This window comes from Lissotriton helveticus, chromosome 2_2 (genome assembly GCF_964261635.1).
Source record: "Lissotriton helveticus chromosome 2_2, aLisHel1.1, whole genome shotgun sequence".
NCBI lineage: Eukaryota > Metazoa > Chordata > Amphibia > Caudata > Salamandridae > Lissotriton > Lissotriton helveticus.
Window position 1 is genome coordinate 492,599,833 of NC_136060.1, and position 24,057 is coordinate 492,623,889.

The window sequence follows — 24,057 nt, forward strand, 5'->3', positions numbered from 1 at the left end:
CTTGCTGTCGACGTCGCTGGACCCAGGATTGGGCAACAAGTCTTGGCAAATGCAAGGCCCACGCGGTGGACCTAAAATGGCGTCTTAGCCGGACCAGGAGGGTCCATGGTACTTCTCCGATGGAGGGAAGCAAGGGCCAGTCTGGAGCAACCAGACTAGCAGCAGTGATGTCGTCGGGCGTCGTTCAGAAGGCCACAAGCCAGCGGGCTAGTAGCCAAACAACGCGGTGAGCAGCAAAAAGCAGAAGGGCCCCACGCAGATCGTGGAGATGCTGGGAGGCTGCACTTCGGTGCTGGAGCTGCTCAGGGTCGGGGCTTCTCGGACCCCAAAGCACTCACCAGGAAATTACTCGGCGGGCTTGCTGTGCAGAAGTCGTGCAGTCTTGAAGATGGCCGGTCCCTCGAGGTCTCGTCACACCCACGAATCTCAGCGTGACTGATGATGTAGGTAGAGGTCAGAGGTGCCAGGGAAGCCGGTTCTCGTCGAGCTGGGCAGTCTTGATCCGGAGGAGAGACTTGCAGCAGACCGCAGTGTTCTTAAGATGGTGCCTGCGGATGCAGGGTGACTACTCCTTAGTCACAAGGGAGAAATCTTAGGAAGAAGTCTTGAGTTCCTTTCGTGGAAAGTAGTTTCAGGATTCAAAGATGATCTAATTTGGAAGGGGGCCAGTTCCTACCTTTATCCTGTAAAAAGGGGCTGGCACGCGACTAAGTCCTGCCCTAGGGGTGGGACTAGGAGGGGGGTGGTTACACCCACTTCCTTGGCGGGCTTTTCCCCAGCACAGGGTCTGGAGTGACCCTGGAACTGGTTCCAGCCAGCCTGTGCACAGTGAGCACCGGGGTGCCACGTGCAGTCACCTTCCTCTGAAGCCCTGCCTACCTACAATACACAAAACCCTGTCTGGGACGGTGCTGGCACCGCCCCTGGCAGGAAACCCTTTGTCCTTGCCTCCTGCTCTGGGAGGACTCCCAGCAGCAGGAGGGCAGACTTGTGTCTCGGTGGCAGCATCCATTTTGTGGAGCTGAGGCTATGTCTGACTTTAACCGGGGTTAGGGGTTACATACATGTCGTGTCCCTCTAGAAGGGTGGAGTGCTAACCCCGTCGCCAGAATTGGCGAGGGGTTAGTATTCCAATTCGTATGACACCTTACTCGACATGTTTTGATAAAGCGATACCAGAGTTGGCATATAACCGCGAGGATTATAATGCACTTAAGAGTATATGGTATGCGATATCATGGAAACGGCTAAGGGATGGGTCCCGAAAGCCGCAGACAGGCTCAGCTCATGCCAGAGCACCATCTCACACGATTCCAAGCACTCTGCCTTCAGGATTGTTAAGGCCTGCCATAGGAGTGACTGATAGGAGATCTGTGTGTCCATTTTTAGGGTTAGATATAGGTATACTATATCTAAAGCAAAGGGTGATTACACCACCTTGCCCCAGCTGTCAAGCAGCCAGTTGTGTCAGATTTGGATGGCCAGCCAGGGGTGGCATAATACATGCTGCAGCCCCTGGTAGGCCCTGGGTACACCTATGCCCTGGGTACCTAAGGTACACTGTACAGGGACTGGTAAGGTGACTCAGTATCCAATTTAGATATGTACCTAAGGTACATGGAATCCATTTTACAGAGAGAGCAGTAGGCCTGGGGTCCTGAATAGCAGGGCCCCAGGTCAACTAAGTCAGAAAACCAGCAAAACACCAGGCAAAAAGTTGGGGGCAACCATAGTCAGGGATCTACCTTCCTACACCAATGAACTGAGGATTATTGATATGGGATTTATATTTCAGTGGACTGGATATCCATCACGGTTGACCCGTCCGTCGAGATCTAAATCAGGCGCTTACTGTCCCTGCTCCCAAATGTGTGTAAAATGTATCTGTTTAACCCCCCCACTTGATGTACATGATTTTGTACGTCACATAATGTACAGTGCTCTGTGTTTCACATCCAGCTTTGCACCATATAAATACCACACACATAGATCTGTTTTACGCCGCCAGGGTGTGGCCTCAGATGCCATTGGGCCCTTCAGTGGGGTAAGGGTTCAAAGCAAACCAGCTATAGGACCAGCAGTCAGTCAGTAGCCTCCTCCTTACCTCCCATCACGAGTGACCCCTCCCTCGGGATGAGAGCCTTTGTGTCACTCCTGCGCCTGCGCAGCGCAGCGCAGCTTCGCTGCACCGGTAGGCCTGTGCAATCAATACCTGATTGGCTACCTGCCTCCGAACCCTATGACGTTACGGCCAATTAACATCGCCAGCCCCAACTCAAGGCTACGTGGCAAGGGCGGGAGTTCTATTGAGCAGCCAATGGCGTTAACCCGCAGAAAGTATTTTTTTATTCTGTAAGTATTGCAAATACCTTTAGGACATTTTGCAATCTGCGACGTTTCTAGAGCCTTTGCCGCTTTCACATAAAAATCCTCACTTTTGCTACAATGTATGGAGAATATATTAACCCTGGGCCGAGATCGCGGAGTTGCACTATGGGGAGCTACGCAAAGTGCAAAAAAAACTCCGCTGCACTACGTGGAGCTCCGCGAGCAGCGGAGTACAATAGAAAAATGCTGTTCGCGGTGATTGCACAGTGCTGGATGCTTGTCCGCACTGTGCAATCAATGCGAACAGCACCACGCACAGCACAAGCTTACCTTTTCTGCTGTTCAAGTAGATTTTTACTTGAGCTGCAGCTTTCTCAACGCAAACAGGCAGTTTCCCAACGCGAGCAGTCGCAAGCATGCACAACCACTCGCAATGAGAAATCTGACCCCCCCCCCGTCCCCCGCGTTGAGAAATTCGCCAGGAGGTTTATTTTCCACACTCGCACTGGCCAATTTGATGTTGGAGATCACGAACAAGGAAAAATCTAGTGGGGAGGTGGATTTTCCAAGTTCGCACTTGCCAACATGACATTGGTGAGTGCGAGCGAGGAAATAAACGCTGCGAGCTGCACAAAGCGGATTTTTGGGGAACTACGCGAGCAGAGCGGAGTTCACCACCCAGGCCTAGCATATATATCTATTGCATAATAGCAAGATGCTTCTGCATAAGATGTAGATATGAAGTGCTCAGTATAAGGTAGATCGTGAATACACGAGAGCTAGTGAAACCCCACTGGTGATCGCTGTTCACATCAGATCAGACTGTCACCAACAGATGGCACACTGTGATGAGAGGTGGAGACAGACAGGGGCTCAGGAACAAGACAGAGTGAAGTTTCTAGGTGTAAGCCATGCCGTAACCCTTGCTAACTTTTCTGTGCTTTGCAATTCAATTTCCTGTTCTTTGTGACAACAATTTCAATCTAATAAAACACATCCATGACTGAAAATGTTTGCAGACTTCTTCTCTCCAGGTTTACCTTTGCCAGAGTTCTTCGATACGTCAAAGGGATGCAGAATTGTTCTTTGAAACCTCAAATCCTGATATGTATACACTACCCCAAAAGTCGCCATGTTCAAGCAAATGTGGGAAGGCGTAAATGGCAACTTTGTGAAATTGCAAAGATTACCACTGAAGTTTGTGAGTAAACAAACTCTACATCTTTGCGACTCCTACTTCTAACTCTCACCCCCTCCTTCTAACAGACAAACAACAAGAGCCGATGAAACCAGATGCAGTGTGCTACGTGAAAACCCTGTAAATAACATACCATTTGTGTTACGATTCTATGTTGGCCAACCCTTCTTGCAATATTGACCCAGAAACCTATATCAGAGTCGGCCACGATAAGTGGGCATGTGCTAACAGGACTTGAAGCAACGGGAGGGAAGCAAACGGAGAGAGAAGAGCGTGGAGGGGGAAATCTAACGACCGAGCGAGAGCCTGTTGTGGAGTTGGGGGTAGAGCACCCGCATGAGAAAGCAATGAGGGGGTGAAACGCATGAGCATAAGCGAATCACAGAGGGTGGGGTCGGGGAAAACAGTATGGGAGTTTCTCGAAGGTAGTATGTGCTCTGGGGTTCTTGGAGTCCTTGAAGGTTCAGGATGACACAGCAGCAGCGATTGTCGAGTCCTGGGAGCAGCCGGCAGGGTTGGTGCCGTTGTCTGCTAAAGCAGGGCTTCAGTTCTCGTGCAGCGGGTCTTCTTTGTCCTGATCTTCTTTGGACCGATGAATCTGAGGTGCAGGTCTCTGGGAGCCATCTAAATACTGAGTTTAGGGGCATTACAAAGGGAGACACTTAATAGCCAATGGGCTACCTACATTTAGAGAGTCTCCACCCTCTAGTGACCACTTTCTGTGAGAAGAGGCACTACCATATCCCTGATTGGAGGTTTTCTCACCATCTCAGGATGGTGGAATTTCAGGAGGGGGGTTCACCTTGCCCACTACATCCTAGGGGTGGTGCAGACTGAGGGGGGACCCTCCTCCTCATCTAACTAATTTTCCCACCTTTCCTCCTGCCAAAAGTGGGACAGGAAAGGGAGCTTGGCCTTCCCCACTATCTGGAGGCTCCTGGGTTGGATTTCAAAGGAGGCATTGCCTTTGAAGCTTCCCTCCTGGGAAGGTCATCCTGACCTGGACGAGATGTGAAACACCCCCACTCAGACCTGGTATTGTTTCTGCCCGCTGAGAGCGCTGGCGCTCACCCCATGAGGCCAGAAACAGTTCTGGCACTGGCAGGCTGGTGAAAATGAAACGGAGACGCCACTGGTGCTTGGTTAGCTTTCAGGGGACCCTCTAAAAGGGTCTCCTGTGTGAAATTATTAATAAACCCCACACTGGCATCAGTGAGGATTTATTAAGACGATATGTTTAGTACCAAACACCTTAGGGTACAGTGAAGCCATCCTGGAGCTAGGAAACTCGTGTTGACAAGTATCCAGCACGCGTCCTCTTTATGACTTCCCCGTTCACTTGCAACATTTCAGAATGGACTGGACATTGTACGGGCACATCTGCTCTTGCTTATATGCCCACACATAGGATATAGTGCACCATGCCTTAGGGCTAAAGGACTGCAGTAGGGATGACGTACCTGTATCTTATGCAGTTTATAGGGGCATGGCACACAGGCTTGTGTGCACTGTCGACTCTTCGGATTTCTCTGCACCAAGACACGCATCCTGCAGTGGCGGAGTGCCTCGCCTTGGTGTGTGGGCCCTGGGGTGGCACAATCAGTGCTGCAGCCCCACAGAACCCTCTTCAGTACCCATGCCCTGGGTACCCGGGGTACCACTTATAGGGACTTAACAGGGATAGCTGAAGTTGTGTCAATCGTGGTACAGTCTTTTGGGAAAGAGATCCGGCACTGGCGCCCTTTCCTTCGTAGTTGTGTGTTTTTTCGCTGGTTGTAGGAGGCAGTTCACACCGTCCGCCCCCGCCTGACATTTAAGCAACTTCATTGTTCATGGCAAACACTGCTGCTAATTATCCTAGTGTCAGAGAGGATTTGAAAAGTGGCTCTTTTTATACCTACAATGAAACCAGATATAAAAATAGTTTGGGAGCTAATAATTTAATTAAGATGGTCGTTTCAGGGAGCACCGTGGCCTCTCGTGACTGTTGTCATGGCAAAAGTATCGGGGTGATGAGGAGGAAGGAAATGTCAGCCTGGGGTGCCTCTGAGTAGAATCCATCTGCCTGAGGCTGCTGACGCACAGTGCGCCCCTGGCATTACCAAGTACTTCCTGTTTACATTTTCAAACGTGACTAATCTTTGCACAACAATATTCTGGGGCTAGATGCTTGCAGTGCTAGTACATATGTTGCAATGTGTTTGTCACAGGCCTCTTATATATATATTTACAGTTAAAAGCTGGCGTCAGCAACAAGTGCTAACTTATGAGCTATTTGACCAGAGACTCATTGATTTTCTCCATTCATTTAATATGAATTAAAAGATCACATTGGTTATTAACTCTGTGACCTCTTTAAAGAACACTGCATCACAATACATTGACCGTCCACAAACCTGCTTTCTCTCCTGGTACCAGTTGACCATGTACCGCTGCCTACGTATAGCGCGCCGCTGCTTTTGTTTACACATGTCGCTCCGCTGCCGTTTGTCTACGTATGGCGCTCCGCTGCCTTTTGTCTGCTTATCGCGCTCCGCTGCCTTTTGTCTGCGTATGGCGCTCCGCTGCCTTTTGTCTACGTATGGCGCTCCGCTGCCTTTTGTCTACGTATGGCACTTTACTGCCTTTTGTCTACATATGCTGCTACGCTGCCTTTTGTCTACGTAAGGCGCTCCGCTGCCTCTTGTATACGTATGGCTCTCTGCTGCTCTTTGTGTATGTATGGCACTCCACTGCCTTTTGTCTACGTAAGGCGCTCCGCTGCCTTTTATCTACGTATGGCTCTCTGCTGCCTTTTATCTACGTATGGCACTCCACTGCATTTGTTTACACATGTCGCTCCGCTGCCATTTGTCTACGTATGGTGCACCGCTGCGATTTGTCTACGTATGGCGCTCCGCTGCCTTTTGTCTACGTATGATGCTCCGCTGCCTTTTGTCTACATATGGCGCTCCGCTGCCTTTTGTCTACATATGGCGCTCCGCTGCCTTTTGTCTACGTAAGGCGCTCCGCTGCCTCTTGTATACGTATGGCTCTCTGCTGCTCTTTGTGTATGTATGGCACTTCACTGCCTTTTGTCTACATATGCCGCTCCGCTGCCTTTTGTCTACGTAAGGCGCTCCACTGCCTCCTGTCTACGTATGGCGCTCCGCTGCCTTTTGTCTACGTATGGCGCTCCGCTGCCTTTTGTCTACGTAAGGCGCTCCACTGCCTCTTGTATACGTATGGCGCTCCGCTGCATTTTGTCTACGCATGGCACTTCACTGCCTTTTGTCTACGTATGGTGCACCGCTGCGATTTGTCTACGTATGGCGCTCCGCTGCCTTTTGTCTACGTAAGGCGCTCCGCTGCCTCTTGTATACGTATGGCTCTCTGCTGCTCTTTGTGTATGTATGCCGCTCCGCTGCCTTTTGTCTGCTTATGGCGCTCTGATGCCTTTTGTCTATGTAAGGCGCTCCGCTGCCTCTTGTATACGTATGCCGCTCCGCTGCCTTTTGTCTACGTATGGCGCTCCGCTGCCTTTTGTCTACGTAAGGCGCTCCGCTGCCTCTTGTATACGTATGGCTCTCTGCTGCTCTTTGTGTATGTATGGCACTTCACTGCCTTTTGTCTACATATGCCGCTCCGCTGCCTTTTGTCTGCTTATGGTGCTCTGCTGCCTTTTGTCTACGTAAGGTGCTCCGCTGCCTCTTGTATACGTATGCCGCTCCGCTGCCTTTTGTCTACGTATGGCGCTCCGCTGCCTTTTGTCTACGTAAAGCGCTCCGCTGCCTCTTGTATACGTATGGCTCTCTGCTGCTCTTTGTGTATGTATGGCACTTCACTGCCTTTTGTCTACGTATGGCGCTCCGCTGCCTTATGTCTACATATGATGCTCCGCTGCCTTTTGTCTGCGTATGATGCTCCGCTGCCTTTTGTCTACATATGGCGCTCCGCTACCTTTTGTCTACGTATGGCACTCCACTGCCTTTTGTCTACTTATGGCGCTCCGCTGCCTTTTGTTTACTTATGGCGCTCCACTACCTTTTGTCTATATATGCCGCTCCGCTGCCTTTTGTCTGCGTATGACGCTCCGCTGTCTTTTGTCTGCGTATGACCCTCCGCTGCCTTTTGTCTACGAATGGCGCTCCGCTACCTTTTGTCTACGTATGGCACTACACTGGCTTTTGTCTACTTATGGCGCTCCGCTGCCTTTTGTCTACTTATGGCGCTCCGCTACCTTTTGTCTACGTATGCCGCTCCACTGCCTTTTGTCTACTTATGGCGCTCCGCTGCCTTTTGTCTATGTACGGCGCTCCGCTGCTTCTTGTCTACGTATGGCGGTCCGCTGCTTTTTGTGTATGTATGGTGCGCCGCTGCGATTTGTCTACGTATGGCGCTCCGCTGCCTTTTGTCTGCGTATGACGCTCCGCTGTCTTTTGTCTACGTATGGTGCGCCGCTGCGATTTGTCTAGGTATGGTGCTCCGCTGCCTTTTGTCTGCGTATGGCGCTCCGCTGCCTTTTGTCTGCGTATGGCGCTCCGCTGCCTTTTGTCTGCGTATGGCGCTCCGCTGCCTTTTGTCTGCGTATAGCTCTCCGCTGCCTTTTGTCTGCGTATGGTGCTCCGCTGCCTTTTGTCTACGTATGGCGCTCCGCTGCCTTTTGTCTACGTATGGCACTTCACTGCCTTTTGTCTACATATGCCGCTCCGCTGCCTTTTGTCTACGTATGGCGCTCCGCTGCCTTGTGTCTACGTAAGGCGCTCCGCTGCCTCTTGTATACGTATGGCTCTCTGCTGCTCTTTGTGTATGTATGGCACTTCACTGCCTTTTGTCTACATATGCCGCTCCGCTGCCTTTTGTCTACGTATGGCGCTCCGCTGCCTTTTGTCTACGTAAGGCGCTCCACTGCCTCTTGTATACGTATGGCGCTCCGCTGCCTTTTGTCTACGTATGGCACTTCACTGCCTTTTGTCTACGTATGGTGCACCGCTGCTATTTGTCTACGTATGGCGCTCCGCTGCCTTTTGTCTACGTAAGGCGCTCCGCTGCCTCTTGTATACGTATGGCTCTCTGCTGCTCTTTGTGTATGTATGGCACTTCACTGCCTTTTGTCTACATATGCCGCTCCGCTGCCTTTTGTCTGCTTATGGCGCTCTGATGCCTTTTGTCTATGTAAGGCGCTCTGCTGCCTCTTGTATACGTATGCCGCTCCGCTGCCTTTTGTCTACGTATGGCGCTCCGCTGCCTTTTGTCTACGTAAGGCGCTCCGCTGCCTCTTGTATACGTATGGCTCTCTGCTGCTCTTTGTGTATGTATGGCACTTCACTGCCTTTTGTCTACATATGCCGCTCCACTGCCTTTTGTCTGCTTATGGCGCTCTGCTGCCTTTTGTCTACGTAAGGTGCTCCGCTGCCTCTTGTATACGTATGCCGCTCCGCTGCCTTTTGTCTACGTATGGTGCTCCGCTGCCTTTTGTCTACGTAAGGCGCTCCGCTGCCTCTTGTATACGTATGGCTCTCTGCTGCTCTTTGTGTATGTATGGCACTTCACTGCCTTTTGTCTACGTATGGCGCTACGCTGCCTTATGTCTACATATGATGCTCCGCTGCCTTTTGTCTGCGTATGACGCTCCGCTGCCTTTTGTCTACATATGGCGCTCCGCTACCTTTTGTCTACGTATGGCACTCCACTGCCTTTTGTCTACTTATGGCGCTCCGCTGCCTTTTGTTTACTTATGGCGCTCCGCTACCTTTTGTCTATATATGCCGCTCCGCTGCCTTTTGTCTGCGTATGACGCTCCGCTGTCTTTTGTCTGCGTATGACGCTCCGCTGCCTTTTGTCTACGAATGGCGCTCCGCTACCTTTTGTCTACGTATGGCACTCCACTGGCTTTTGTCTACTTATGGCGCTCCGCTGCCTTTTGTCTACTTATGGCGCTCCGCTACCTTTTGTCTACGTATGCCGCTCCACTGCCTTTTGTCTACTTATGGCGCTCCGCTGCCTTTTGTCTATGTACGGCGCTCCGCTGCTTCTTGTCTACGTATGGCTCTCTGCTGCTCTTTGTGTATGTATGGCACTTCACTGCCTTTTGTCTACGTATGGCGCTCCGCTGCCTCATGTCTACGTATGGCGCTCCACTGCATTTGTTTACATATGGCGCTCCACTGCCTTTTGTCTACATATGGCGCTCCGCTGCCTTTTATCTACGTATGGCTCTCTGCTGCCTTTTATCTACGTATGGCACTCCACTGCATTTGTTTACACATGTCGCTCCACTGCCATTTGTCTACGTATGGTGCGCCGCTGCGATTTGTCTACGTATGGTGCTCCGCTGCCTTTTGTCTGCGTATGACGCTCCGCTGCCTTTTGTCTACGTATGGCGCTCCGCTGCCTTTTGTCTACGTAAGGCGCTCCACTGCCTCTTGTATACGTATGGCTCTCTGCTGCTCTTTGTGTATGTATGGCACTTCACTGCCTTTTGTCTACATATGCCGCTCCGCTGCCTTTTGTCTACGTATGGTGCTCCGCTGCCTATTGTCTACGTAAGGCGCTCCGCTGCCTCTTGTATGCGTATGGCGGTCCGCTACTCTTTGTGTAAGTATAGCACTTCACTGCCTTTTGTCTACGTATGGCGCTCCGCTACATTTTGTCTACGTATGGCACTCCACTGCCTTTTGTCTACTTATGGCGCTCCGCTGCCTTTTGTCTATGTACGGCGCTCCGCTACTTCTTGTCTACGTATGGCGGTCCGCTGCTTTTTGTGTATGTATGGCGCTTCGCTGCCTTTTGTGTATGTATGGCGCTTCACTGCCTTTTGTCTATGTAGGCCGCTCCGCTGCCTTTTGGCTATCTATAGGTGCTCTGCAGCTTTTTAGCTGTGTGTGGCGCTCCGCTGCCTTTTGTCTACATATGGCGCTCCACTGCCTTAGTACTATGTATGGCTTTCTGCTGCCTTTTATCTACGTATGGCGCTCCGTTGTTTTTGTTTATATATGGTGCTCCACTGCCCTTTGTCTACGTATGGCACTCAACTGCCTTAGTGCTATGTATGGCGCTCCACTGCCTTTTATCGACGTATGCAACTCCGCTGCCTTAGTGCTATGCATGGCGCTCCGCTGCCTTTTATCTACTTATGGTGCTCCGCTGCCTTTGTGCTATGTATGGCACTCCGCTGCCTTTTATCTACGTATGGCGCTCAACTGCATTTGTTTACATATGGCGCTCCACTGCCCTTTGTCTACGTATGGCGCTCCACTGCCTTTTATCTACGTATGGCTCTCTGCTGCCTTTTATCTACGTATGGCGCTCCACTGCATTTGTTTACATATGGCGCTCCACTGCCTTTTGTCGACATATGGCGCTCCGCTGCCTTTTATCTACGTATGGCTCTCTGCTGCCTTTTATCTACGTGTGGAACTCCACTGCATTTGTTTACATATGGCGCTCCACTGCCCTTTGTCTACGTATGGCGCTCCGCTGCCTTAGTGCTATGTATGGCGCTCCGCTGTCTTTTATCTACGTATGGCGCTCCGCTGCCTTACTGCTATGTATGCTAAAGACACACAATTGATGGACGGAATGCAGAACAAATCAAAACCCTCACCCCCAGTTAAGAGATCTGGGTTAAATCCATCATTCTTTTGCTCCACATGCTACCCCAGTTTAGACCTGGCCATATGCAAATCAGTTTTGACCCTGCGCCTCATGGGAACAGTCCAGCCCGAACTGCCAGGCCAGGTCCTCCATGGACAGGAAACAAGCATCCTTGGACCGGTTTCGGGTTTTCACCCCTCATCAGCCAAGTTAGCTTGAATGCAGTGGCACAGTGAGCCCGGGACCCACGTCTGGGCCTACCCGGCAACCTTAGGGCGAGACCTCTAAAGACGCTCAATTGATGGATGGAATTCAGAACAAATCGAAACATTCACCCAAGTCAAGAGATCTGGGTTAAATCCATAATTCTTTTGCAATTTCCCATTGGGGACAGGGTCAAGACTGATTTGCATATGGCTGAGTCCAAACTGGAATGGCATGGTGAGAAAAAAAAAGATGGATTTGGGCCGAGATCTCTGCACTGGGGTGAATGTTTGACATTGCTCTGCATTCTGTCCATCAATTTTTCTTTTTGCATTTGTCACCCCGAGTGGGATGGGTAAGCCCAGATGTGGGTCCGTTGCGCTCCATTCCACTGGATTCAAGCTACCCTGGCTGATGAGGGGTAAAACCCCAAAACTGGTTCTAGAATGGTTGTTTTGTTTCCTGTCCGGGGAGGACCTGACCTGGCAGTTCGGGCTGGACTGTTCCCATTGGGTGCCGGGTCAAGACTGATTTGCATATGGCTGGGTCCAAACTGGAATGACATGGTGAGCAAAAATATGATGGATTTAGGCCCAGATCTCTGTACTGGGGTAAATGTCTGACATTGTTCTGCATTCTGTCCATCAAGTTTGCTTTTTGCATTTGTCACCCCGAGTGGGACGGGTATGCCCAGACGTGGGTCTCGTGCTCTCCACACCACTGGAGTCAAGCTATCCTGGCTGAAGACGACTGAAAGCCCGAAATCGGTCCTAGTATGTTTGATCCAGTTCAGGGAGGACCTGGCCTGGCAGTTCGGGCTGGACTGTTCCCATTGGGCACAGGGTCAAGACTGATTTGCATATGGCTGGGTCCAAACTGGAATGGTATGGTTTGCAAAAAAAACAATGGATTTAGGCCCAGGTCTCTGTACTGGGGTGAATGTATGACATTATTCTACAATCTGTCCATCAATTGTTGTTTTTGCATTAGTGCTATGTATGGCACTCTGCTTCCTTTTTGCTATTTATGGCTATATAAATACCAAATTCATACGTACAATCGTTTAAGATAGTTATACTGAAATATGCTTTTTCTACTTAAAAATTGTTTTTTTAACCAAATCATAATAGCCAGTGTTTTCCTACCAATATTTTTCTACAAAACAACAAACACTAAATGAACCAGGCCATTTGGTGACTGTGGTGACAAGTGACCGACCACCGCTGCACCCTTCGTGCGGCTGCCAGGCTAGACCACATCACTCCAGTTCTGGTCTCTCTTGTCTGGCTGTCCATGAAGGTCTTGGAAACCAGCCGGTATTACCTGGAAAAGCTCCACTCTGAGCAGTTTATGGTCTTGTCCATCACCTGGCCAAAACTACCATTGGAATGGCCAACAGCCTCCATCTTGAATTTCCAACCTTGCGAAGTAAAACAACACTGTATCAGTCTTGTCCCGGACTGCCCCAAAAGTCTGGAACTAATTGCCACTCGCCAGCAGGAAACACTTCCTACAGTACCTGCAACAAAGCCCTGCACAACCTCCTTCATCACTTTCTTGGACCATACACGGCTCCAATTCAGCTCAGATCTTCCACAGAGGACATTAAAGGCTGAATGCTTCCTATGATGTCCAGAGAGAAATGGATCGCATTCCTCGCCACGTGCCCACGTGCAGATAACTACCATCGTGAAATGCCCACCCCCTACTTATGCACTGGGATCTCACATAGGTAAGAGAATAATAGACTCACCCATCACGCTGGGCTTCCTTCTTCTCCAGATCTTGGATGACGTCCAGTAGAACCTTGATGGTCTGTTGGCTTGTTTCGAGTACCCCTTCCAGGGCCTGGAGCCGGGCAGACACATCCCCCTTGTAGTACTGCCTACCCTGGTTGGGACCTGCATCTTTGTTCACGCTCAGGCACCCTGCCCTTTCCCGGCGTCCCTGAGATAAAAGGTCCCTGTCCTCCTTGGCCAAGTCCACTCGGCCCTTGGCAGCGGCGACCAACTCCAACAAGTCCTGAACTTGACGTAGAGTCTGTGATGGATCCACTGTCACTCCAGCCTCCCCCGCTGGGTTGGCCAATGAGATTGCTGGGTCTGCAGATTCACTTGCAGCCTCTGTGTGTGCTGGCGGGGGGTCCCGAGTCCTCACGGTGTAGTATTCCTCAAGCGGATCTTCGATGTGAGACCGGGAACTAGAGCTGAAACTTGGAGCACCAGCGTCAGTATGAAGAGAGGGTGAGGACCGAGCTGACAGTTCCTGCTGCTGACCGGGCTCTGATGTGCTAGACAGTGGCTTATTGCTGCTGTCTGTGCTCAGTGCTCCCTCCTCTCTTTGACCCACAGGACCCAGGTCTTTCTTGACATTGAATATATGCGGCTGTTGTGATGTAGCAGAGATATTTTCTGGGATTTGAGTAAATTCTTGCTGGCAAGTTGCAGCAGATTTGGCTGGATCAGGGCTGTTGTTGTGTGGGGTGGTGATTGCTTGCCTTGTATGAGGTGTTGAAGGACTTTCATCAACAGGTGACGTGCATGGCACGGCAGGACGGTCGCTCACAGAGCTGTGGTCCTGAGGCTTGGGCTTGCCTAGAGTTCTGGCAGAGTTGTGTGGTGGCTCATGTGTCAGTGCAGTGTCTCTGGGAATGGCATCCTTAGATGTCTGGGTGGTAGGCAGACGTTCGGTACAGTTCTGAAGCGTTCCCAGGACCAACGGAAGGCTACTCTGCTGAGAATTGCAAGGACGGCTAGACGGCGAATCCTTTGTGAGAGTGGATGGTGTTTCCGAAGCACGAGTGTCCATTCTTTTGGAGTCTCTACTACAAGGAGACATCGCGTCACAGTCTTTTGCTTCAGAACTTGGCTTCACGCGTGACTCTGCTTCCACTCTCCTCTCATGTGGGATCCATTGAGGAGATACGTTTCCATCATCATTTGAGTCCACCAGGTCCATCTGCACACAGTCCTCTGATGGAACATTTGTGGGGTAGAAAGGGTGAAATTCAGGACTGTTCGGCAGAAGCTCGCTGGGGTAGTGCTCTTTGGGATGGGTTCCATTCTCCGCCTTTCTCTGGCATTGGGCTTCCTCTGGGATCCGGCTGCACAATGGAGCCTGTTGCCATTGGTGGTGTTGCCTCCTTCTGGCATGCTTCTTGGTTTCTGTAAGTGCCTGATGTGGGGAGGGTTGTTGGATATGTTCAGAGAAACAGGGAATGCCCCCATTTAGTGTCCTTGAATCACTAGTTTCTCCATTGTAGCTTGACACATGTTTATCATTTGTTCTGGCAACTTCCCTCTTTTCTCTGTGGTTGGCGAGAGCTACCACCAGTTCTTCCTTGCCAAAATCACTGACGCTTTTGCTGCGGAACCGAAAGGCAGGGAAGGTTTTTTGGAGGCTCGGTGATGTTTGGATGGCAGTGCTCATAGATACTTTCTTGGGGTTAGGTAGAGTGAGGGAGCAAGGCCTGGACTGGTACCAATGTCGGCGACTAGGTTGGGGCGGGACTCTCCCAGCCGATGAACAATATACGATGGGAGGAGTGATTGTCCTTTCAGCATCCACATGGCTTGTGGATGCAGACGGTGTTTTCAGTGCTGACTTAGGAGGTGGGACATCGGAGTGGATCTTCTGCGGATCCTCATCAGTGCCATCCACTTGGTCCTTGAAACGCACTTGCTGGGTGCGGTTGCGCCTGCGCTTCAAGCGACTCTCAATGTCAGGTGAGTCACGGTTCAGTAGCACTGACCTGACCGTCATGGCTTTATCCTGGTTGATGATGTTACACTGTGCCAAAGAATGTTTGGACTCTTTGCTGACCATACTCTCCTGTGACGGGCCTTTAATGCTCCCAACTAGCCCCTCTCCTCCCTAAACGCTTCAATAGTACGTGTAGCCCAGTGGGATGGAGAGGAGTGCACGACTGGCACATCGTATGACCGTTCATATCATCAGCCTGTGGCCTTTCCAGAGAATCCTAAGTGGGTAACTCATGGACCTCCAGCAAAGACAAATCTCTAAGAGTAGAGGACATCGCAACACTATTCTTAGAGCAGGCATGAGTGCAGCCTGTGGACCTGTGCCCTTGACTGTCCTGGCCCAGAAACCATTGTCCAAAGGTACAGTGCCCATTCTCCACTGTTGCTCCTTTACCCAGTCTGGATGAAGACTGATAACTCAGTGCAGAGAAAAAACAAGATCCAGGGGCACATGGGTGTTTGCGGTGACCAACGTGTACGCATGTGCTTTGCTGACGGAAGACGTTGTTCACCATGTCAACTACATCCCCCAGTCCACTGTCCATGTGTGCATCTGTTTCAAATGAGTCCTCCACTTGTTTATGTGCTCCACCTTATTGGTTGCTTCACCAGCAACTCTCTCTAGTAGAATGCTCTTTATAGGACACGAGTCAACCCACTCAAGTGGTGCTTACTGGTTCAAGAGTTTGTGTTTGCCTGTTGGCACATGGGCCAGGCAGTACACTTGTTGCATGTCCTTGTCTCAATCTGAACAAGTTGTGCTGACACTTAATCTTAATACGAAGAGTCGAATGGCTCGGGAAACCTCCGATCATCAAAGGGATGTGGATCAGAAATCAGGAGTCTTGCACATTCCATCAATCCCAGAGACCCCTGTCTGGGTCAATTCATTATTTTTTCTTCTGCAGCTCCTGTAGAAGAGATAAAGAAATAAACTACTCAGATTTGGTCAAGCTGGCTGTAAAATACAGAGATATCACTAAAATATAACATTAAATCTAAATGGCCATGTCCACATTGGACATTTATTATAGGGGCTGATTTAGGGTTTGCCTGATGGGATACTCCATCACAAATGTGCTGGATAATGTGTCTGCAGTATTTTAAGTGTATTATATCCTATCTATGGCACTTGTAATATGTTGGTCCGGACATCTGTCAGTTTTTGTGATGGAGTATTCCATCCTCAAAACTCGAAATAATGCCTTTAGGGCTTTCGGTACCTTAGTGAATCAGTCTATCTGGATTTGGACAGATTAGGCTGACTTCAGTGCTTCATTTAGAGCTATACACATTCAACGTTTCAGCAATCAGTGAGTGACTGAGCAAATGAGATCTTTAACTACAGTAAAAATCTTCAAATCCACGAGTTGTTTGATGTTGAAATAATACTGCAGTCTGTTGTACTAGACAATTCAGAGTTAAAACATCTGAATACTAAGCAATCAACCCAGACTAGGGGGAACCCACCTCTCAGTTGTTTCTTACTAATCTTAGGGACTTACGTGGCATGCTATGCTAAACTGGGTTATCATTAGGTGTATTATCTTTAAATATTTTCCTGAAAAGCTGTCCAGATGTTTTGTATCTACTCCTACTTCTAGAACACCTCCTGATATTCTTTAATGTTACTGTCTCCTTCCACCAGCAACTTCCCCATCCTCTTAACTTTTTATATACCCTTCGGTGTTATGATTGATGTAAGATATTTTCATTAATTGTATAATACACATTTATTTGGTGGTACACACATGGAAGGTCTAATGTTCTGAGCACATTTGTTTTCATCAGTTATGCCATCATTTCTCAAATGTTTCAAAGCATTTCGTATCCAACCTGACCATACAAGTCTACGCACAGCCTGAACCTTTCCTCTTATTTACTTGCTAGAATTACAAGTGCCAACCCGCTATGAACTTATTAGAGCCTCAGTCACATCCTCATTAAACTACGGATTACGGCCGATTAGAGGTAAGTAAACATAAATAAACCAAACTAATTTTGTTGTGCATACTGCATCGCCAAATGCCAAGGAAGCTCTTTGGTTATTGGGTGGGATTCTTGATTTATAATAGTCTAGGATGTCCTGAGGTTAATTTTATTTTCAAAGGGCACCCGGAGTTAAAAAAAAAAGGTGGGGAGGTACTGAGGAAGTTAGTATATTTTTTACCCTGGGTGAACATGTTTCAGCCATCACACCAATGCCTCACCGGGCTAGTTGGTTTTCATCAGGACCTCACACGGATCCCGTTATCCCTTTTCACTTCAAACTAAGGACTGCCTTGCATAATCCAGCTTGCTTCTCCATGACCCAGATATTTCCTTTTGTGCAGAAATATCTAAATCTGTCACACCACAACAAAAGATAATTTCCAAACATTTGAAATTCTGTGCTTTATTAACCAGTTCCAGTCCCTAAATGTTGAAGAGCTGTTTTCCTTGAAACGAAAACAAGTTGCATTTTTGTAACTTTAGAAATTCGAGAGCTTGGGATATGGTTGTGCCAAATGTTGACACCTTTTTTACCCTACCGAGGTATGGGTGGTTTTGTTTTTGCTATTCACACACCTACCTACTGCCGCGATGTTGCAAAGTTTGCGATGCACTGTATTATACACAGACCAACTTTGTTGTTATGATGCACTTAGGTTTGGGAGACTGATGTAATTCAGAGTTATACTACCTATGAAATGAAAGATCATGTGTGCTTACCTGGGACTGGCTCCTTCAGGGTGAGGTTACAGTGGACAGGTGAGCCCACAGGTCAGTGTTACTGTAAACAAGTAGGCTGTCTATTGTGCACCATGTTGGCAGTGCAACATGTCTAGAATATGCCCTCTACGCAGGAGCCCCGGCCAAACTGCTGAAACGACTGCAACGCATACAGAACGCCTCTGCACGCCTGATCCTCGACATCCCTCACCACAGCCACATCACACCCCACCTGAGGGACCTGCACTGGCTTCCCATCAACAAGAGGATCACCTTCAGGCTCTTCACCCACGCACACAAAGCACTACACAACACTGGACCAGCATACCTCAACAAACGGCTCACCTTCTACACCCCGAACCGTCAGCTCCGCTCCGCCGACCTCGCCCTCGCCACCGTCCCCCGCATCAGGAGAGCGACCACCAGTGGCAGATCATTCTCCCACCTCACCGCCAAGTCCAGAAACACCCTCCCGATCCTCCTACGGCAGACCGAAGACCTACTGACCTTCAGAAGGCTCCTCAAGACCTGGTTGTTCGAGCAGTAGCCGCCCCCCCCCCAGCGCCTTGAGACCCTCATGGGTGAGTAGTGCACTTTACAAATGTCTTGATTGATTGACTGATTGCAGAAGTCTTATTAGCCAGCACAGTCTGGTGTAGATTCTGATTACTGGCGATAGATTGTGGTGTCTCTCGCTTTTCCTACATCCCCCACTTGGGTAGATTTTCTATTCAAACTAGTAATATTTCCTTTGGAAGGCCAATATTCTCTTGAAATTGCTAGTTGGAAATGGAATCGTGTGCGCCTTTTTCTTGTGAGTCACCATTTCCATTTCATCCATGGATACTGTGCAGCTTACACTTATTTGGATGCGGCGCTGATACCTTTTTAATTTGAAATGTATGGACTATTCTTTTAGCGGGCATTCTACTGATACTGATTGTAGGGGAGCTGTCAGTTGCGCTGGTGAATGTGAGGGTGGTTTGGATCTAGTTATGCCAACAATTAGGACCTGAGAGATCTCCGCTGCTACAAGTGGAGCTGACATTTTTGGGCAGCTTGTAGTTTGTAAAAACATAAACGCGGAGTCTAAAACTTGTTCTTAGAGTCCTATTGCTGAACGCCAAAGTCGCCATAAGCTTTTTCTTTCACTACCCAAAAATTGCTTATTCTTGCACGTTCTTTTTTCATCCCCTTTTCTGCGTTCATCATTGTTTGTTTTATCTCTCTCCTTTCTTCCCTTTCTGTCTTTCTCTTTTGCTTTGGGTTATGGCCTCGTGGCCTGTTGGCCAAAAATGAGCCACAATCTTCTAAAATGAATGCAGGTTGGTAAGGCTGAGTGAGAATACTTCGCATAGGAGATCGGTCTCACCTCCGGAGAGCGCAGGAAAGAAAAGCAATCACATCTACTTGGAAATGTGCTGCACATGGAATATTATGCCTGGTTGATGGTTAGTTTGTTCAATCTTTGGGTAGAGGAAGCTTTATGCTGACAAAAGGCAACATTGCTTTATGTGTAGCTTGCAATAGCGTGAATCTTCTGCCTATATCAGGAGGGTTTGCATGTATACTCGAATTGCGCTCAAATGTACGCATGATAGACCTGCTAAACATATATGTGAGGGCTTAGGATCAGATGCCACTTCTTGTGATGCCACTTCCTGTAAAGTCGTGGCTTGTGATGCTTCTTCCTCTGATGTCAATTCCTGATGATGATGCCATGTGTGATGTCATGCGCCGTGATGTCATGAGCATGATGTCACGCCCCGTGGCCGATTCACACATCTTCTGCCTTCGTGACACATACAGTTCTGGCAGTTACGGATCGGGGGTGGCAGAGTGGGGGGGGAGTAAACGGGGTGTAAGAAAAGAAGAAAACGTACCTTATCGCTGCGTCGCTCCCACATTGTTCCTCCTCGGTCTTCGGGAAGAACAGAAACCAGGAAGCTCCCCTGAGCCAATCACAATGCTGCAATGCAGTGTTGCGATTGGTCTGAGCGCTGTGGTTCGGTGCTCAGACAGGGAATGGGGGCCTAGGCATGTTCTCCACCCAGGCTGTAATGCAGACTGGGTGGAGAACATGCAAAGTGCACATGACGATTTGGCCAGCCCGAGACACCTGGTCAAAGCGTCATGTGCACTTATAGTGTGCCCACCACTCCTCCCCTGCCCTGCTCTGTGAGCAGAGTAGACCCGCCTACTCGCCCCGCCCCCCCCCCCCCCAAGATGCTGCAGCAGGAACAAATAAAACTATAATAACATCAAGTTATGATCATTTTGTTTTTCCTTTCTTTCAATGCTGCTAAGCAGTGGGGCGACGCTCCTTCACCTTATAGTAGGAGCCGCCACTGGTTATGAACTCTTTTAATTCACAGATGAGGCTCTGCCCCTATTCAGGCTGGCGGGACTCCCCCCCCCCCTCCTGATACCCCCCCCCCCCGGAGATGTCTGCACATAAAACATGGCCTCTCTGAGACTGTAAGCAAGAGTTGAGGTTCGAACTTTCAGGCTGTCAGCCCCGACACATCCCTAATAAAGAGGCGTGTCCTGCCTTCTCTGCACCCGGGCTCCCCAGCGCGAGCTGCCCGTTACCCACAGCGCCAGGAAGTCATTAAAAGTTTTCAAAGGATGCTTCAAAGCCCTAGGAATGATTCATACCCCCTGTGCATATCTAATGCCATCTTTGGCCTCAAATCCATCTCCTCCGAGCCCGGAAGTACCCACGTGACCAACTTGACTGTGGAAAGTTTATTTTGTCCTCACAATTCCTGCTTCACTTTCAAAATGTGTGTTATTTATTTTTATTTATTTATTTTGGCAGTTTTGTATAGCACGAAGAAGACCCTTGCGGGTATCTGAGCGCTTTACAGATCAATTATAGGTAATGGCATATAAACACATATAAATATAGATACAGTGGCATATATGAATACAGTAAGAACTGGGAACAATTAAAGATTAGTACATAGCTCCAGTAATGTATAGGACAAGTTTATTTCTAATTCACCCGGGACTGGTATAGATTCTATTGTTTCTCAACACACCTGTCATTCACCCTCAGTTCCAGCAGATTCTATGTTCTATCCTATTAGCTTCTATTTTGAGTGAGCTGCAACATACAAATGAAGTCAGACAGATACATGACTCATTTCAAGATTCCGCTTATGCTGTCGAAATAGCGACATTTTGAGCGAGTCTCTTTGAACTCAGCTCTTTAATGTCAGCGCGGGGTGTGTCCCGCCCACCTCTCCATTATCTTTTCTTTTTAAGATATAAGTCTGGCTTGCCATACAATTGTTCTGAGGTTCTCAGAGGCCCTGATGCTTGTCTTTGCTGTTGCATTTCTCACCGACTCACAAATTAAAAGTCACTAAGGGCCATATGTATCAATGTTAGGTTTTGCGCTTCTCAAATAGCAAATTTTTGAGAATTGCTATTTGAGAATTGCAAAACGCTATGTATGTAGGATTTGCAATACATTTTGCGAGTCCTACCTATTCCTTAATTACGAATCTCAAATTGCGATTCGCAATTAAGGAATACTTATGGCCCTAGAGGCCCATAGAAATGAATGGGAAGGCATTCTCAAATTGCCATTCTCAATTAGAGACTCGCAAATTTCAAGTGTGCCAGGGTGTCAAAAGGACACCATGTTGCACCCCTGAAATGAGCATGGGTGCACATGTGGCGCTCATACATGCCCTAAGGGCATGCGTGTGCACCACATGCCACTTTGAAAAATGCTACAATGTGATTTTTTTTTTTTAAATCGCAAAGTACCACCTACCTGTAGTTGGTGGTAATTTGCGATTCCTTATGCCGTATTCGCACAACTTGGGTGCCTCATACATTCCATATAAGGAATCGCAAATTGCAATTCCTTAAATGCATTAGCAAAATAAGGAATCACAAATTCTGAAAAAAACGGCGTTTACGATCGCAATTTTGAATGATACATATGGCCCTAAACTCTCTCTTTATACAGAGGGCACAGAGGCAGAGCAAATCGGAAAGATTCGCAAATGTAAAACAAGGAATCGCAAATTCTGATTTCGACGTAGTCTCGCATTGCAACCCTTGCATGGGCAGTCACTGATGACATCAGAGAACCAGGAAGTGGTCTGCAGAATCAGGAAGTGGTCTGCAGAACCAAGAGTGATCTGCAGGACCCGGAAATTGTCTCCAAAACCAGGAAATGGCCTGCAGAACCAGGAAGTGGTCTGCAGAACGAGGAATTGATCTGCAGAACCAGGCAGTGGGCTGCAGAACCAGGAAGTGGTTTGCAGTACCAAGAAGTGATCTGCAGAACCAGGAAATTGTCTGCAGAAACAGGAAATTGTCTGCAGAATCAAGAAGTGATTTGCAGAATCATGAAGTGGGCTGCAGAACCATGAAGTGGCCTGCAGAACCAGGAAGTGGCCTGCAGAACCAGGAAGTGGTCTGCAGAACCAGGAAGTGATCTGCAGAACCAGGAAGTGATCTGCAGAACGAATAAGTGATCTGCAGAACCAGTAAATTGTCTGCAGAACCAGGAAGTGGTCTGCAGAAGTCTAGGAGACCTCAGTAGAGGTGAACGGGGCCTGCAAAGGTTCAAAAGGCAACATAGTCAACCAGGAACCACAGGATAACATGAGGCGGCAGAAAGAGAAAAAAGCTGAGTGACAGCAAGCTGGAGTCTGGAGTGTGCTGCACAAATCACCAAGTTCACTGTCAAAGCCTGTCTGTGTGTTCCCAAACCCCACTAAGAAACGTATGGATGGGATCATAACCACCATAAGATCAATGACCCACCCCTCGGGGCATCTGGGCCTAAGGCAATCACAGCAGGCAGCAGGACCAGGCATGGACCCAGAATCCCCACCCACCCCCATGGGGCATCTGAGCCTAAGGCAGTCACAGGAGCAGCAGGACCAGGCTTGGACCCAGGACTGAACTACCAACCGCCCCCAGAGGGCATCTGGGCCCAAGGCAGTCACGGGAGGCAGCTGGACTAGGCTTGGACCTAAGACAGAACTACTACCCACCCCTGGGGTATCTGAGCCTAAGGCAGTCACAGAAGCACATTCTGCCCAGGAATCTGGCCCACCTCCACCATTGTCAGTCACCTCAAGTGTTGCCCATGGAAGAAGCTGTGGGCCTCTGCCAACCTCAGCAGGCACAAGTCAGGCGAGCCGGGTCTAACAAAAGGGGGTAGACATTATTGGGATCTGATGAAGATGGCGCTAGACCATTAGCTACTGATGTCAGGGTGCTTGAGAAGGCAGTGATGCCAAGGCAGCTAAAGATGCTCAGATCCATCATGGTGTTAAGTCAGAAGGTGGGTGAGCAAAGTACCAATGTCACCAGTGGCTCTGAAACCCTTACACAGTGTGCTGGACATGTGGCATGCAGTCACCGCACTGGGTGGTGCTTTGCAGGAGGACTTGGGAGCAGACAGCCACCACCACTGCCAGTCACCGCACTGGGTGGTGCTAGGCAGGAGGACTTGGGAGCAGACAGCCACCACCACCACTGCCAGTCACCGCACTGGGCGGTGCTGGGCAGGAGGACTTGGGAGCAGACAGCCACCACCACTGCCAGTCACCGCACTGGGTGGTGCTTTGCAGGAGGACTTGGGAGCAGACAGCCACCACCACTGCCAGTCACCGCACTGGGTGGTGCTGGGCAGGAGGACTTGGGAGCAGACAGCCACCACCACTGCCAGTCACCGCACTGGGTGGTGCTGGGCAGGACTTGAGAGCAGACAGCCACCTCCACTGCCAGTCACCGCACTGGGTGGTGCTTGGCAGGAGGACTTGGTAGCAGACAGTCACCACCACTGCCAGTCACCGCACTGGGTGGTGCTGGGCAGGAGGACTTGGGAGCAGACAGCCATCACCACTGCCAGTCACCGGACCGGGTGGGGCTGGGCAGGAGGACTTGGGAGCAGACAGCCACCACCACTGCCAGTCACCGGACCGGGTGGGGCTGGGCAGGAGGACTTGGGAGCAGACAGCCACCACCACTGCCAGTCACTACACTGGGTGGTGCTGGGCAGGAGGACTTGGGAGCAGACAGCCACCACCACTGCCAGTCACCGCACTGGGTGGTGCTGGGCAGGACTTGAGAGCAGACAGCCACCACCACTGCCAGTCACCGGACTGGGTGGTGCTGGGCAGGACTTGAGAGCAGACAGCCACCACCACTGCCAGTCACCGCACTGGGTGGTGCTGGGCAGGACTTGAGAGCAGACAGCCACCACCACTGCCAGTCACCGCACTGGGTGGTGTTGGGCAGGAC

The 24,057-nt window shown here is 49.7% G+C and overlaps 2 protein-coding genes across 2 annotated transcripts in view; one reads left to right on the forward strand and one right to left on the reverse strand.

Annotated features, from left to right (window-relative positions):
• The window catches only part of LOC144821565 (uncharacterized), a 280,688-nt gene extending 265,446 nt beyond the window's left edge, over positions 1–15,242 (reverse strand). Inside the window, exon 1 of the mRNA XM_078678752.1 lies at positions 13,059–15,242. Within this exon, the coding sequence (XP_078534878.1) occupies positions 13,059–15,130 (2,072 nt within the window). The 5' untranslated portion in view covers positions 15,131–15,242. The remainder of the gene's footprint in view (positions 1–13,058) is intronic.
• Positions 1–24,057, forward strand: part of LOC144821564 (dedicator of cytokinesis protein 2-like) — a 3,201,295-nt gene that overhangs the window by 2,214,362 nt on the left and 962,876 nt on the right. The window lies entirely within an intron of this gene.